The sequence below is a fragment of the Eucyclogobius newberryi genome, unplaced genomic scaffold (assembly GCF_026437365.1).
Source record: "Eucyclogobius newberryi isolate DKJ021-1_F unplaced genomic scaffold, fEucNew1.0.hap1 SCAF_9, whole genome shotgun sequence".
Lineage (NCBI taxonomy): Eukaryota > Metazoa > Chordata > Actinopteri > Gobiiformes > Gobiidae > Eucyclogobius > Eucyclogobius newberryi.
This window is the reverse complement of record NW_027316532.1, coordinates 31,541,445-31,554,539: the sequence shown is the minus strand read 5'-3', so window position 1 is coordinate 31,554,539 and position 13,095 is coordinate 31,541,445. Positions and strand designations below refer to the sequence as shown.

General features: G+C 41.7%; 1 protein-coding gene across 3 annotated transcripts; it reads right to left on the bottom strand.

Moving 5' to 3' along the window:
• Positions 1-138: 138 nt before the first annotated feature.
• On the bottom strand, positions 139-12,843 carry eps15 (epidermal growth factor receptor pathway substrate 15). Of its 3 annotated transcripts, none has more exons than XM_072439453.1 (25): positions 12,746-12,843; positions 11,111-11,152; positions 10,475-10,564; positions 10,359-10,406; positions 10,178-10,273; positions 10,020-10,082; positions 9,197-9,322; positions 9,027-9,086; positions 8,593-8,847; positions 8,257-8,402; positions 7,795-7,951; positions 6,983-7,056; positions 6,401-6,473; positions 5,913-6,074; positions 5,642-5,839; positions 5,181-5,576; positions 5,021-5,110; positions 4,764-4,926; positions 4,642-4,686; positions 4,161-4,558; positions 3,659-3,728; positions 3,448-3,518; positions 3,245-3,365; positions 2,961-3,166; positions 139-1,516 (listed from the first exon to the last, which is right to left on the bottom strand). In XM_072439453.1, the coding sequence occupies exons 1-25, from the start codon at positions 12,770-12,772 to the stop codon at positions 1,376-1,378; spliced, it is 3,318 nt and encodes a 1,105-aa protein (XP_072295554.1). In that variant the 5' UTR covers positions 12,773-12,843; the 3' UTR covers positions 139-1,375. The 3 variants fall into 3 exon arrangements, with proteins under 3 accessions (XP_072295554.1, XP_072295555.1, XP_072295556.1); XM_072439454.1 differs by having other exon boundaries at positions 5,642-5,824; XM_072439455.1 differs by lacking the exon at positions 2,961-3,166.
• Between the last annotated feature and the right edge of the window lie 252 nt (positions 12,844-13,095).

Below are 13,095 nucleotides of genomic sequence, written 5' to 3'. Positions count from 1 at the left end.
CAGACAACTGTGGCTCTGATCATGGCCATTATACTTCCATGACTCACTATAAAAAGACTTCAGACGAGTTCATGTAGAAATCAGATGTACAATTTAACCAGGAGCATCATTAAGATCATAAATAAAAGGCGAAAACTGTTGCAAACTATTGACTTTAATATGTATTTACTGTCATTTAGCATTATATTATCTGACCAAATGTAATAATTTCTTTACATGTTAGAAAATACAAAATAAAACACAATTTTAAAAAGCCTTTATGGATGAGCATAAAAATAAGTGGTTCTGATTTCTATAAAGACAATCTACAAAAGAAACAAAAGCAGAGACGCCCTATAATGCAGTATGAAAAGACAGTAAGGGACAAGCATGCGTCATTCAGTTGGAAACATCTAGGAAAATTGGGCAAGGCATTCCCTTTAAAAATGTTCAATCACAGTGTAGCAGTGGAAAAAAACATCTGTAACTTTCATGGTCTGGTGACAAAACAAAAACATCTCCTGACCAGTCATGCAGCGGACATCCGGTTGTGCAAATGAAATCATCTGGTCTAATGCTGACTCTTGTACAAAAAAATTACACTTGAACCAGGATCTGACAATGGCTGAAATATGTGTGGACTATAACACAGTAATGACTTGTAACAACTGCAGCATCACATCTGTATGAGTTCTAACTTAAAGGGGACTGCAGTATTAAATTATGTTCATAAAAATAATTAGGGTCGAATGTACAAACACATAAAAATCACAAAATATTGTTTAATGCAAAATATTAATGATTTTGAAGCCTTGTTCTTCTCAAATATTACATGCAATTTACATATAAAGAGGCTCTCTAGTATATGTAAAAATGAATTAGCATTCACACTATTTAACTGAATCTGTTTAAATCTGTACAGTTTTTATGACCAAATGACCAACTACCTTAATAAAGTATAGCTTTAGGGTTAGTGTAAAACTAGAGGCTTGAGATAAAGGCCATTTAAATGTTTAAATAAATACATTTGGATGAAGTAATGAACCACAACAGGAGGATACAATTCAACCTTACCAAATCCATATTCACTGCATGGCTTTTCAATGACCCATCCTTTATAAACATACACACCCGCGTTAGGCTGCTCCTCTGGATGAAAAGCACGTCGAGAAACAATACTGCGATGATGGGGGACAGTCGACGACAGACATGGAGGATTGGTGGTGGATCTGTTCCCATACAGTCTCTTCATGGAGTCCGCTTGCTCAGTCGGTCCACAGTCCCCACTTTGCTTTGGTGCTTTCCGCTCAGGGCCGGGCTGTGCTGTGCTGTGCCGTCCCGGGATAGTGATGACTCCGAGGCGTGGGGCGCTGGTGACGGAGGGATGACGCGGCGCTCACGACAGTTCAGACTTGCTGAGTGCGATGGCGAGCTCCAGATCTTCTTGTTCCTGTTGCGTTAACCTTGCGAGCCGCTCCTTTTCCTCCCTTTCGCTCTCGCGCTTTGCCCACTCGATCATGTCGTCCTCTGTCGGGTACTGCCCCATGATTTTATAGATCCGGAGGACAAGGGCACAGGCGTATGAAAGGCAAGGGAGGAAACAGACAAACACAAATAGAAGATACATATAGTTATAAAGTACAAGATTAAATTAATTACGGATGAATACAAAAGGAATCAATAAGAGTAATAAGAATGTATAACTTATGCTTTTTGTTTTGTTAAAGTAGGGCTGGGCGACTCCTTCATGCTGCGAGTGAGTGACGGGTGGATTTAGCCAATCACAGTGAAACGTGAACTCACAGAAGCAGCAGATGGCTTTAGCGACCCCTTAATGGCAGACAATAAGATACTCACTGCATGAATGGAATATATCCAGAGTAAAAACAATCGTGATATAATTTTTTGGGCATATCGACCACCCTTATGTTAAAGTGTTACAAGTAAAGCAACCGATGCGAGGCAACCCAGCAGCCTGCCTGCCCTAAAATCAGAAAAAAAAAGCTAAAAGTCAATTGTAGACACACAATTGTGGACAGGAGTGAATATAAGTGAATAGCACATCTACAAGGACATGCATAATGACCACAGCTACAAAACAAAATGACGATGGTGAAAAGACACGCATTTCTCACTACAGGGAAACATAAAATATATATCTATGCCAATACATTTATGTGGAATGGAAAAGCTTGATATAGCGCTGCAAAAACATGCCACAACAAAAGGAATGAACAAACTGAAAATCTGCTCTTTCAAAAGCAAAAATATAGAAGCCAGAGAAAGAGCCCTTGATATAACTCTTTATTGAGACTTGACAGAGGTGGAGACAGGAGAGGTACAGGGTTCTCAATAACACACAAGGCCAGACAAGGGCTAAGACTGGTGATGGTGATGGACGGAAAGTCAAGACAGATGGACAGGGATTCAGGCGGTTTCATATGAAAACAATGAATCGACAGAATGTAGAAAGAGTTTAGCACTGCGTGTGGGAATGAGCAGCAGTTACGACAAAACAAGGACATGCACATGCAAGTCAAATGATACTTAGAGTTACTATTTGCACCTAAATGCACGTTTGGTTCTATTTCACTTTCTCCGTTTTCTGCCAAGTGTTGAATAACAAGCTCAAACTTGCTACATTGTGGTTTATGTGCAATTCCTAAAAGAGGACAGGGTTGAATTAAAGTGCAAGACCAATAATTTCAAATGTATAATAATATCTTATATCACAATGGAAAATTGTATTATTTTAACTTATAATATATACATGAACAGTGTGATTACCAAAAGGCTAGCGAAAGGTCATTTGTGGGTCGTTTTGGCTTTCAATGGTTGGCAGTAATCTGAGAGCTATATGAAAACTGTGAGTTTGGTTTTACGGAGCTCTAAATTGAACATTATGTCTTCTATACAGGACAGAGAAGAGGGCGTGATTACTCTGAGTCGAGTGATGTTGAGGAAGTAGGGGAGGTGCTCACTTTGTCAAAGCTGGCAAATCGGTCAGCTTCTCGGACGTTGTGACGAGGAGGGGAGGAGGGGGCGAAGGGGTCGGCTAAAGGATCCTTTGCAGGCAGGGAAGAGGAAGAGGAGGAAGAGGAGAAGTCGCTTGAAGACTGCGGGAGGAAGTTCCCTCGTCGATGGAAAGAGTCCGAAGACTCTGTTCTGGTGATGGAGGATCTCTTACCTGAGCACAAGCGTCATGACATTAAAGTACATTACCCAGACCTGAAGGATCATGTGTCACACAAAGACCTGCTCTGACCTGGGGGTGGGGGAGGAGGTCTGGTTGGTGTGCCCGTTTTGGGAGGAAGAGCCGGGGGAACATCGGAGCTGTCCTCTTGGAATATATTCTTATTGTTGATGCCAAAATCTTCCCCGTTAGACTAAAAGAAAATGCAAAGTATTATTTAACAGAAATTATAGATGAATGACAAATATGTAAAAAAATACATGTCAAAAAAATACCTTGGCCAATGCACTAAAGTCAGCAAAACCACCCCCAAATGACTCGTTACCAAATACAGCTGCAAAAGGATCTGAGGACAGACACAACATTCAACAAAGATGACAAAAGAACAATACACAATATTATTTACTGTCTCATTTCCATCAATCCATCAATGAGGGACAGCAGGTGTAATATGTAATATGGCCAGCAGGTGATGCCAAATCATACCTGGGTCAGAACTAGTGCTTATTGAAGTACCACCTGGAGCAAAGGGGTCATTGGCTGTGGTAGTGTCCTTCTGACAAGACATAAAACACAGAAATGTATGAATCAACAACACAAATAGTGCACTAGATTGAAGCTACCAGTTAAAGTGCAGATACTTTATTACTGCGTGGCATCAGTGGCTACGTTTATATGCAGACAACAATCTGATCATTATCCGTTTTCTGGAGTTATTAGATTAGAAATGACATGTTGAATCTGATGTGAGTAATCTGATTTCTTTGTAGGTGTTGACAGGGGAAAATATGTGTTGATTAGTCAACTAAAAGCGGAAGGGAAATCGCAAATCTTTTTAAGTGCACTGACAAGTACAATTACAAAATAATATATATGTGGTCGACAAATACACCACTGGCCTAAGTTTTACAGCCCTAACATACACCAAAATATCAGATCTAATAATTTAGCGGTTTATCAGGCCACATAAATGTACAAATCCACTTACCACAGCCAAATCAGAACTAGGTGGGGAACAGCTGAAGGGGTCAGATTTTCCATCCTGGGACACAAAAGGATCGGCCTCTCTCAGAGAGTTTACTTTCCCTCCAAACAGGTCGGGATCAGGCTCACTGTTCTCCGTGGAGCTAAATGGATCCGGGGCGGTCACTGCTGGATTGGCCGGTTTGGTGTTGAAAGGGTCTGCGCTTTCAGGAGTGGCGACTGGTGCGTCACTTTTCTTCGCAGCAAATAGGTCTGGTTCTGGAGCGTCTGCATTAGACGTGAACGGGTCAGCCGATCCAGAGAAAGGGTCTTCTGAGGAGAATGGGACGCCCGAGGACTGAGCGAAGAAGGAATCTGCGCCAAACGGATCCGTCCCTTTAAATGGGTCTCCTCCAAATGGATCTACGTTTGAACGACAAGGAGCAGATAATAAACCACAAATGAGTCAATGACAAATACAGTTACTAATATGAATGCCAAATCACCTGCAACATCTGCTTTTCCAAAAGGATCCTCTTTGAAAGGATCATCTACGGAACAAAACATTAAGTATGAACGTGAAATCGTGCCAAAAGAAAATCAACAATGACAAATTAATAATACGAACGGTCAGTAAAGGGGTCTGATCCAAAGATGTCCATCTCGGGCAGAGGAGGGGGGTTTGTCTGAGGTGGGGGGGCACTGCTGGGGGGCGAAGGTGAAGGGGCAGTTGGTACGGTCTCTGGAGGATCTGGATCTTCTTTGTTCTCTGGCTCATTGGGTTCGACCACCTGAAAAAATAAAATAAAATGAATACAGTCGAGAAGGTCAAACAGTGACGTAAACGTTATGTGAAATGCATCGTATATAAATTATAACGTGTACATTGGTTGTTACTGTTGGTGAACTGGCTTTGGGCAAATCTTCATCTTCAACAACCTCAAGTGAGACGTCAGGTGTAGAACTTCTTTGCTCCTGAACATTTAAAGCACCAATAGTTCAAACTTAAAAACTGTCAATTTTGATGAAGTTAATATAGTTTTACCTTTTCGGTTTCCCACGGTTTTGCCAGGCTTGAAAAACTATTGTATAAATCTGTTGAAGCTAGACTAGTGTAGAGAAAATCTAAGGCATCTGGTTTACTTTTTTCTTCCTCTGGACTCGACTCCTCTTTATTTTCTTCTTTTGCTAGTTCACTGGCTTCGGTTTGATCGGTCTGAATTTTAGAGTTAACTACTGGTGCCTCCACCTTCAGATCCTTGGGCGGATCATCTTCCAGTAGGTCCTGCTGAAAAGGATCCGCCTGGTGCATGTCTGCAGTGGGACCAGCTCCATTCACCAACACTGGCACTGGAGAGCTGTCTTCAAGAGCTCTCTTCCAACTGAGCTGAGCCGTGACTGACCGCTCCTCGGTCTGAAGGTCATTCAGTTTCTGCTGAACCTAATTGATGATATCAAGTGAGATGGCTGAATTTATGAACAGACATATTTTAATCTGAAACTGACCTGTCCAACTTGTGTGAAGGAGTCTCTCACAGACTCCTGCAGAGGCGTGAGCTGCTCTTTCGCAGCCTGGACTTTCTCCTGCAGCTTTCTGCTTTCTTCCTGCAGAGCAAGAAGTTCTTCTCTGGCCTGGACCAGCTCCTCCTCAAACTGACAGATCCTCTGTTCCTGCCCCTCATGCTCAGACTGGAGTGAAGTGATCTATAAAAATGAAATCTCAATGCGGCCAATAGATACGTGCAAACAGTTAAAGTTAGACAGAAAAGAGAAATACCAGTTGGTGCTCTTGGTTTGTTTGCTGGCGAATGTGAGACAACTGCTCCTCCAGGGATGACTTCTGCTGATCCAGCTCCTCCAGTGCATCCTGGACCTTCTGTCGCTGAGTTTGGAGTCGTGACAGCTCCTCTGTCTCCTTGGCAACCTCATCTTGTAAATCCTACACACCCAAATTAAAATCTGTTATGGTCGATGACTTAAATCACATTATTATTTGCTAGCCAAACAAACTTGCCATATTAATCTTATGGCTTTCAATCTTTTCAACTAACAATTAAATCTTTGGGATTCAGTAATAGTACCTAATGCTGAAGCTATTGTAAATAAATCATTTCACTTATGTTTATGTATACTGTTAGAGAAGACATTGAACGTTTTTGTTTCACCGCGTAAACAAATCATATATGATCAAAAATGAACGATAGGGATTCTAGTAATGCATCATATTATCATTTAAAAATACGATTCAGATAAAGGAAATCTTACCTGAACCTCACTTGTTCGTTTTCTGATCGCCTCCTCTTTCTCTTTGATTTCCTCTTCCACAGTGCTCTTCTCTCTGGGCGTCCAACAAAAAAGACAGGAGTATTTAGCCAAACCAGTCAGCGTTGGCAGAGCGAATAACCCTGGCATCTCTGAGCGAGCCACAACTCCCTCTCCTTCAGTGACCATGACCAAATACAAAAACTACAAAGTCAACCATCTAAGAGGATAACAGTGTTTTCTATGTCTGATGGAGCAGACTGGGTGAGAGTCTGCAGTCAAATGAGTGGAAAATGAGGAGTGAAGCAGATGGCGGTCTTGAGAAGGATGTGGGAAATTGACAGTGGGGAGTGGGGAAGAGGGTGAGTCAGAACAGAATATTCAAGCAAAGACAATAATTACACTACTTCATATGCGTTTTAAAATTTACATCCATAAAACCAGTATTTTGTCTGAGGACTGAATCTGAAGGGCTCAAGAAACAGTTGTGTCATTTACCAGAGGGAAAAAGAAGCAGGTTAATACTTTTGTTTTTACTATATAAGCTCACCATTAGCTTTAATTTCAAAGTCAATAAGTCCATACCTTTGCAATTCAAAAATCTCATTACTGAGAGAATCCAGTTCCTTGATAGCAGAGAAATCAGCTGCCAAACTATTCTGAAATAGAAGGGCAACGTTAAACAACAAAGTAGGAGAATCTGTGAATGATTCGTTCAAAGGATTTTCTAGTTCAAAACAAAAAATAAAATTGTTTTTTTGTTTTGATTCACGAGACAAATTGGTTAGATATTCCATTTTTCAATTTGATCCCAAAATTGAAAACACAAATATTGAAATACAGCCTTGGAGCGTAGGTTCTTCATTTAATTCACCTGTATTTGTTTCAGAAGTTGGTTCTGGGCTGTACCAACAGGGGGCGTGAGCTCGAGCAAAAACGACCAGCTACAGATCATAAGTCAGGGCAGCCTGGGAAAAAGCCCACGGACATACTATTCGCTCCATTCCCCACTGGTGACAGTGAGCTCTCCGTGGCTCCCACTCACATGAACAGGAGTCAACTGTGTGTAACTGTGTGGCCCTTGCCCCGCTACAAACTCAGTCCCAGTTACCCCCGGCGATTGGAGCATATGTCGCGATCTCGCGATAGGCTTGTCCCAATCTAACGGGACTAAACCAAAGCTAGATTCAGGACAACAAGGACTGTATGAGTCGCGTGCAGCACAGCCGTTCAGGGGGACGCTGCCTGGTCCAGAGAGACCAGGCAGCGTCCCCCTGGACCAAAACAACATTCACCATAAATCTGTATATATTGCCCGCCTTGCTTGTGCTGATGTTTCAGTGTGTTGAATGAACATTAAAGTATAGAGAGCATGACAAGGAGTACGAGTCTAGTACCTGTTTTATACTCTGCCTGTCCGAGGGAGGGATCATCTCTGGAGTCAGACTCTGGGGAGGCTCCAGGCCTTTTGTCAGCTTCTGGTTGATTAGATGAAGCGCCAAAGCAAACTGTTCTCGGGTCAGTTTTCCTACATCTCCAATGTCGCACAGTTCCCTGTAAGCAGACAGACATGAGCTTTACATAAGAGCGAACAATTTTCCCCTCAGGCAGTCACTATTGTTGACATCACAGGGCTCATTATTGAAGAGAAACCATCAGCTTAACAACCTTGCACTGGCCAAAAGTCAATACTCTTTGATTACTGTGTGGCACATGTTGGGAGAGTCTCCAAACCTCTGTGAAAGTCATGCAATAGCAGGATGCAATACAGGAATATTCAAAATAATCTGGCATGAAGAAATATAATAAAAAGCATCTGTATGATGTCATAATTGTGTTATTTGAAAGAGAAAACATACCAAATACGAGCCAATGTGGCAGAGGGCAGCCCCGTCTTCAAAAATATATCCCGAACTTCTGGTCCAGACACCAGTCCGTCCATATCGGAATCTGTTTTGGTGAACAATTCATCGTACTTTGCTTTATCCACTGGAGACACCACCCACTGCGATAGGAAGAGTTTAGATTAGTTACTGGATCAAACACGGTAGCCCATCAATTCACCTACCTTCCCACTTCCTTGTCCCTTGTTTTTCTTAAACACACATTGAACTAGCCAACTTTTTGAGATCATTTTACAGTCGTGTAGCTGATGCTATTCAAAGCGGTTCCTAATGGTGCTGTGCTGTACTCACAGGGGCGGCTGCTGGAGTTTGGACTGGAGCTGGGGCAGGAGCTGGGGCAGGAGCTGCAACCGGGACAGGTTTAGGGGGGTGGGACAAGGTCTTGGCGTGGGAGGAGCTTCTGTCTTTGGCCGAGGGCGGTGATGGCAGCAGAGGCATCACGGGAGGCACAGAGGGCTTTTTTCTCTTTGAGGGTGGAACCAGGGGAGGCGGGAGGGACATAGGAACTTGCTCGCCTTCTAATGCTCTGTACACTAGATACATTGCCTAGTAGAGGGTACAAGACAACAAAATGACAATAACAAAATTAGGTTACCAGCAAATTATCCAACTGTCAACGTCTAAAGAGCGTCGCAATTATCAGACACAGAAAAGGGAGCGTGAAGATGAAAATTTAAAGTCAAAGGTTGGGATCAAAACAAAGCACATGTGAAATTTCTTCTTACCACAGAAAATTCATCTCTGTCCAACATGCCGTCTCTGTCAATGTCACTAAGTTCCCAAACCTATAAATCAGTAGATACAACAGACAAGTGTTCAATGTTTTCTAGTAGGTATTGATTGAAATCTGTTATAAATCCTGAAAACTGTGGCCTTGTGTTGAAGAGGGACTCACCCTTCCCAGGATATCTACAGGGAGTTTCGAGTTAAGGAGAACAGGCTTCACTCTGTCTCCTGTTAGCATCCCACTCACAGGACCGAGGCTGTCGAAGATGGAGTCAAACTTTATCTTCTCCTCCGACTGCCAAAAACAAATAAATTGCTCTGAGCTGAAACTGTTATGAGTTAAAGACAGGGTGCCTCGGACATTGGTATGAATTACATCGTTGATCAATTGAAAAAACACAAGGCAGCAAATGCTCACTAGATCAGACCTGGGCATTGTGAGGTCAGGACAGGACAGTTTTTGATAATAATTGTTAGTAACAATTGTTTTGTTTGTAACAATTATTTTTGTTATGTGTCTGAGCTTGTGTTCTTAATAAAGATTACATTAAATTATTTGAAATGTGCTTGTAATGATTAGAATTTAGAGGGCTTATAGTTAAACATTCAACTGATGACAGGTCACAATGTAATGGTGGAATTTGCTGTTTAACTGTCAGACTGCAGATTGGCCATGTGAAACAAAAAGTGGCACACGGTTCAACATCTTCTCTGTCAGCACAAATACATTAAAGGGGAAATGGCTTCAGACAGTGGTGCCATTGACCCCTGCGCTCCATCTGAAATGATGACCAGAATACAATTCTAGAAGTTATTGATCTAGATTACACCGGTTTGAAGATTAAGTAAGATAAGATAAGATAAGATAAGATATAAGCCAAGGGGTAAGTAAATGTTTCCAGGGATAAGTCTAATATTCAAACCATGAAGTTAAATATATTTGACTATTTTATATCATTATTAAGAGGACATTAATTAGAAAAGTGTCTCACCTTTACTACCCAGGGATAGTCATTGGCCACTCCTCCTGGTAACTGTGGGCTGCTCGTGTCGTGCTAAACATGAACAAATGTTTGGGTTATATTTGTAATCCCAGGAGGATCTCAGTCTCATCATAAAAGTCAAGTACAGAGCGTTCAAAAGTACTTACAAATTTGGGGGGAGGGACAGCCACATTAAGGCTCTTGAGTGCCACCTCCAGGCCATTTTGGGCACAGGCTATTAACCGTAATGCTACAAAGAATTGCTAGAGCAAGTGAAAGAACAGACAAAATTACACTAAACTGCAAAGTGTTCATGTCTGTGTGTTTGCGCATGTGATGTAAAAATACCTGTTTGTTGAGGGAACCCTTGCGTTCAGAGTCTGCCACGTCCCAAATCTACAGAAAGACATAGATTAGGACACGAAATGAGACATAAAAATAGTGACCAGTTTGAAGATGCTCACCTTCCCCAGAACAAGGTCTGCTAAGCCTGACCTCTTCAAGAAAACAGCGGCATCAGGTGCTGCCACTCGTCCACTGTTAGTTGGATCCACCTGCACAAAAGTAAATGTATGTTTAGTTTCTTGTTCAGCACCTACAGATATATAAACATCAATGTTTGCCTGCAATCATGTGACATTTTTGCACTGATCCCACCAATACATTCAAATCTGCAAATCGTTTTTAGTTTTTATTTAATTATGCAGAAAATTAATGAATATGAAATCCTATCCAGCTGGGACTGTATACAAAGGTATTAAATTATGATTAACAAAAGCAGAGGGCCATTATCTGAAAAAACAGAGTAACATGAGTTATAGGTAAATGTGAAGCAGACCAACTGCTAATCAAAGCAACTCCAGTTCTGTGGGCAAACAAGACGGTGCAGTAGCTCTGAACTTGTGGCTTTGAAGGGCTCAGCAAAAACAATCCAAAGTTTTGTTTTCTGTAACCCTCAACAGAGTTTCAATAGAGTTTTGGTGCAACGCCAGCCTCATTGATAACCGTGAAGGCTATCAATATCAAGATGAATTAATGGAGGAGGATAACACACAGTGTGATTCATTTAACCAAGTCATTAGTAAGTAAGATTTACATACCTGTCTGTAATATTTGTCATAGATAGGATTGCCATTGGAGAGCTGTAGGAAACAAATAATCATTATACAATGAAAAATAACTACGTAATAAGAGTTGTTTATAAGTGGATAACCATTTTATAAGAGCGATTTACATAATTTGTCAAAATTGAAAAATGATTGTACTTTAGTCATTAAACAGGTTGGCTTCAGCGCTGCATTTCATTAGCCATTCATCATTTGCAAAATCCGGTTTCCTCTTTAAAGAAGATCTCAGTTGACTGAACAGGAAATAAATCAGCATTTCCTACTTCAAATTTTTTGAGATATGTTACTTTTAATGGCATAGGGGGAGTGAATGAGCAGGAGTGGACATTCATGTTTGCACAATGAATTACAGTGGGCAGCTATTGAGCAATGTGTAATTATGTATTGTAATCTACAGAGCGTTAACTTGAAAATAATTACACACAACACAGCCACACTTTACACTTAGCTTGGGTACAGTAGCCATTGGTATAATAGTAGTAACAGTCATATCTATTGTTAAAACAAACTAAAATGAGAGACCTGGTCAACAGCTAGCTCTGTCAACGGTCAATTTATAGAGAGATAACTGCGGGAACACTTATCTCAGTGTGGACTATTGTGACTGACTCTGACAGTTGGTGGTTCACAGTGCTCATTGTACTGTGAAAGTGTAAGGCCTGACAGGGCAGGGTCCTAAACAACATGGACTCAAATGCATATGTGCAGTGTGTGATGTCTGTGCAGGTGGACAGCTCACCTCTGTTGTTACAGGCAACACTGGCTCAGGTGACAGGTGACTTAAGTTGCTTGATGTCACTAAATCAGTCCTTTACTTTACAAAAACATGGGTCCTATGGTGAAGGAAGTTCCAAGTATACAATTTCTGTCTGTTTACCACTTCCTCTTCTAATAAAGTTGCACGGTACCAGATGCTTTTTTCCTTCTTTTTTATGCTAAACAGCAAACATATTTACTAATTCAAAAGGTCAGAGGCACTGTCAGTGTTTATGTGGAGCAATAGCGCGAAATGATGTTGAACAAACAAACAACAGGCTGAAAAGCAACTGAGGCGTTTCTATCGCAGTGTTGCACTTAAAACTCACATACACTGAATGAAAAGAGCTGAGTGTGGTCTCAGATCTTTGTGTAGTGAATAAATACAGCTGAACTGCTGGCACTGATAAAGCAGCGTAGACATGACAGCAGAGCCACAACATGATCACACATGGGAGCTCTTATTACCATTTCACTACACACAACACAACCCAGCAGCACACGGCCACGCACGGCTGAACAGGCACTAAACCAGACCCCGGCGAGTGAAACTTAAAGGCTTTATTCTGAGGTCACTTTCTGTAAAATAGTGCGCCTATAACGCGCCAGTGTCCCACACAAACTAGCCGTTAGCTAGCATGCTAGCTAGCTACGCCCTTTCGCAGTCCGAAGAGATTAGACAGAAACTTTTCCCAGTCACAGAAAGACTTGAGTGAAAAGGGAACAGAGAGACGAGCTAGGCCCCGTGCGCTTAGGGCCCAGGCCACCCTCCATTAAAACATAACTTAAAGCTACACAGACTAGCGGCACAGCGAGTGTAATGGTTAGATTTGAGTTATAAGTGAGTGTTACCTGAGTAAGAGACAGAGCGGCAGCCATAGTGTTTCTGTTTCCCACTGGCTCCAGGCTGCGCTGCAGCTGCACAGAGGCCGCTCCAAAACCCGCACTGGACTCACTGCGAACAGGAACCACCACAACCAGACACTGTGGGCTCAACTTTAGCTGGGCCTTTATTCTTATGCACGGCTTTCAGCGTTCGATTTATGGGTGAGGTTTTGTGACTTTTCCCATTCGAAAGATATTTTGTTTCTGATTGTTAATTGATGTGACAAACTTTATCACTCTGAAATCAACACATAGGTAAAACATTCATAACTCAACTTCAACAACTGAAACCAGCTACTGTTTGAAGAAAATACAAA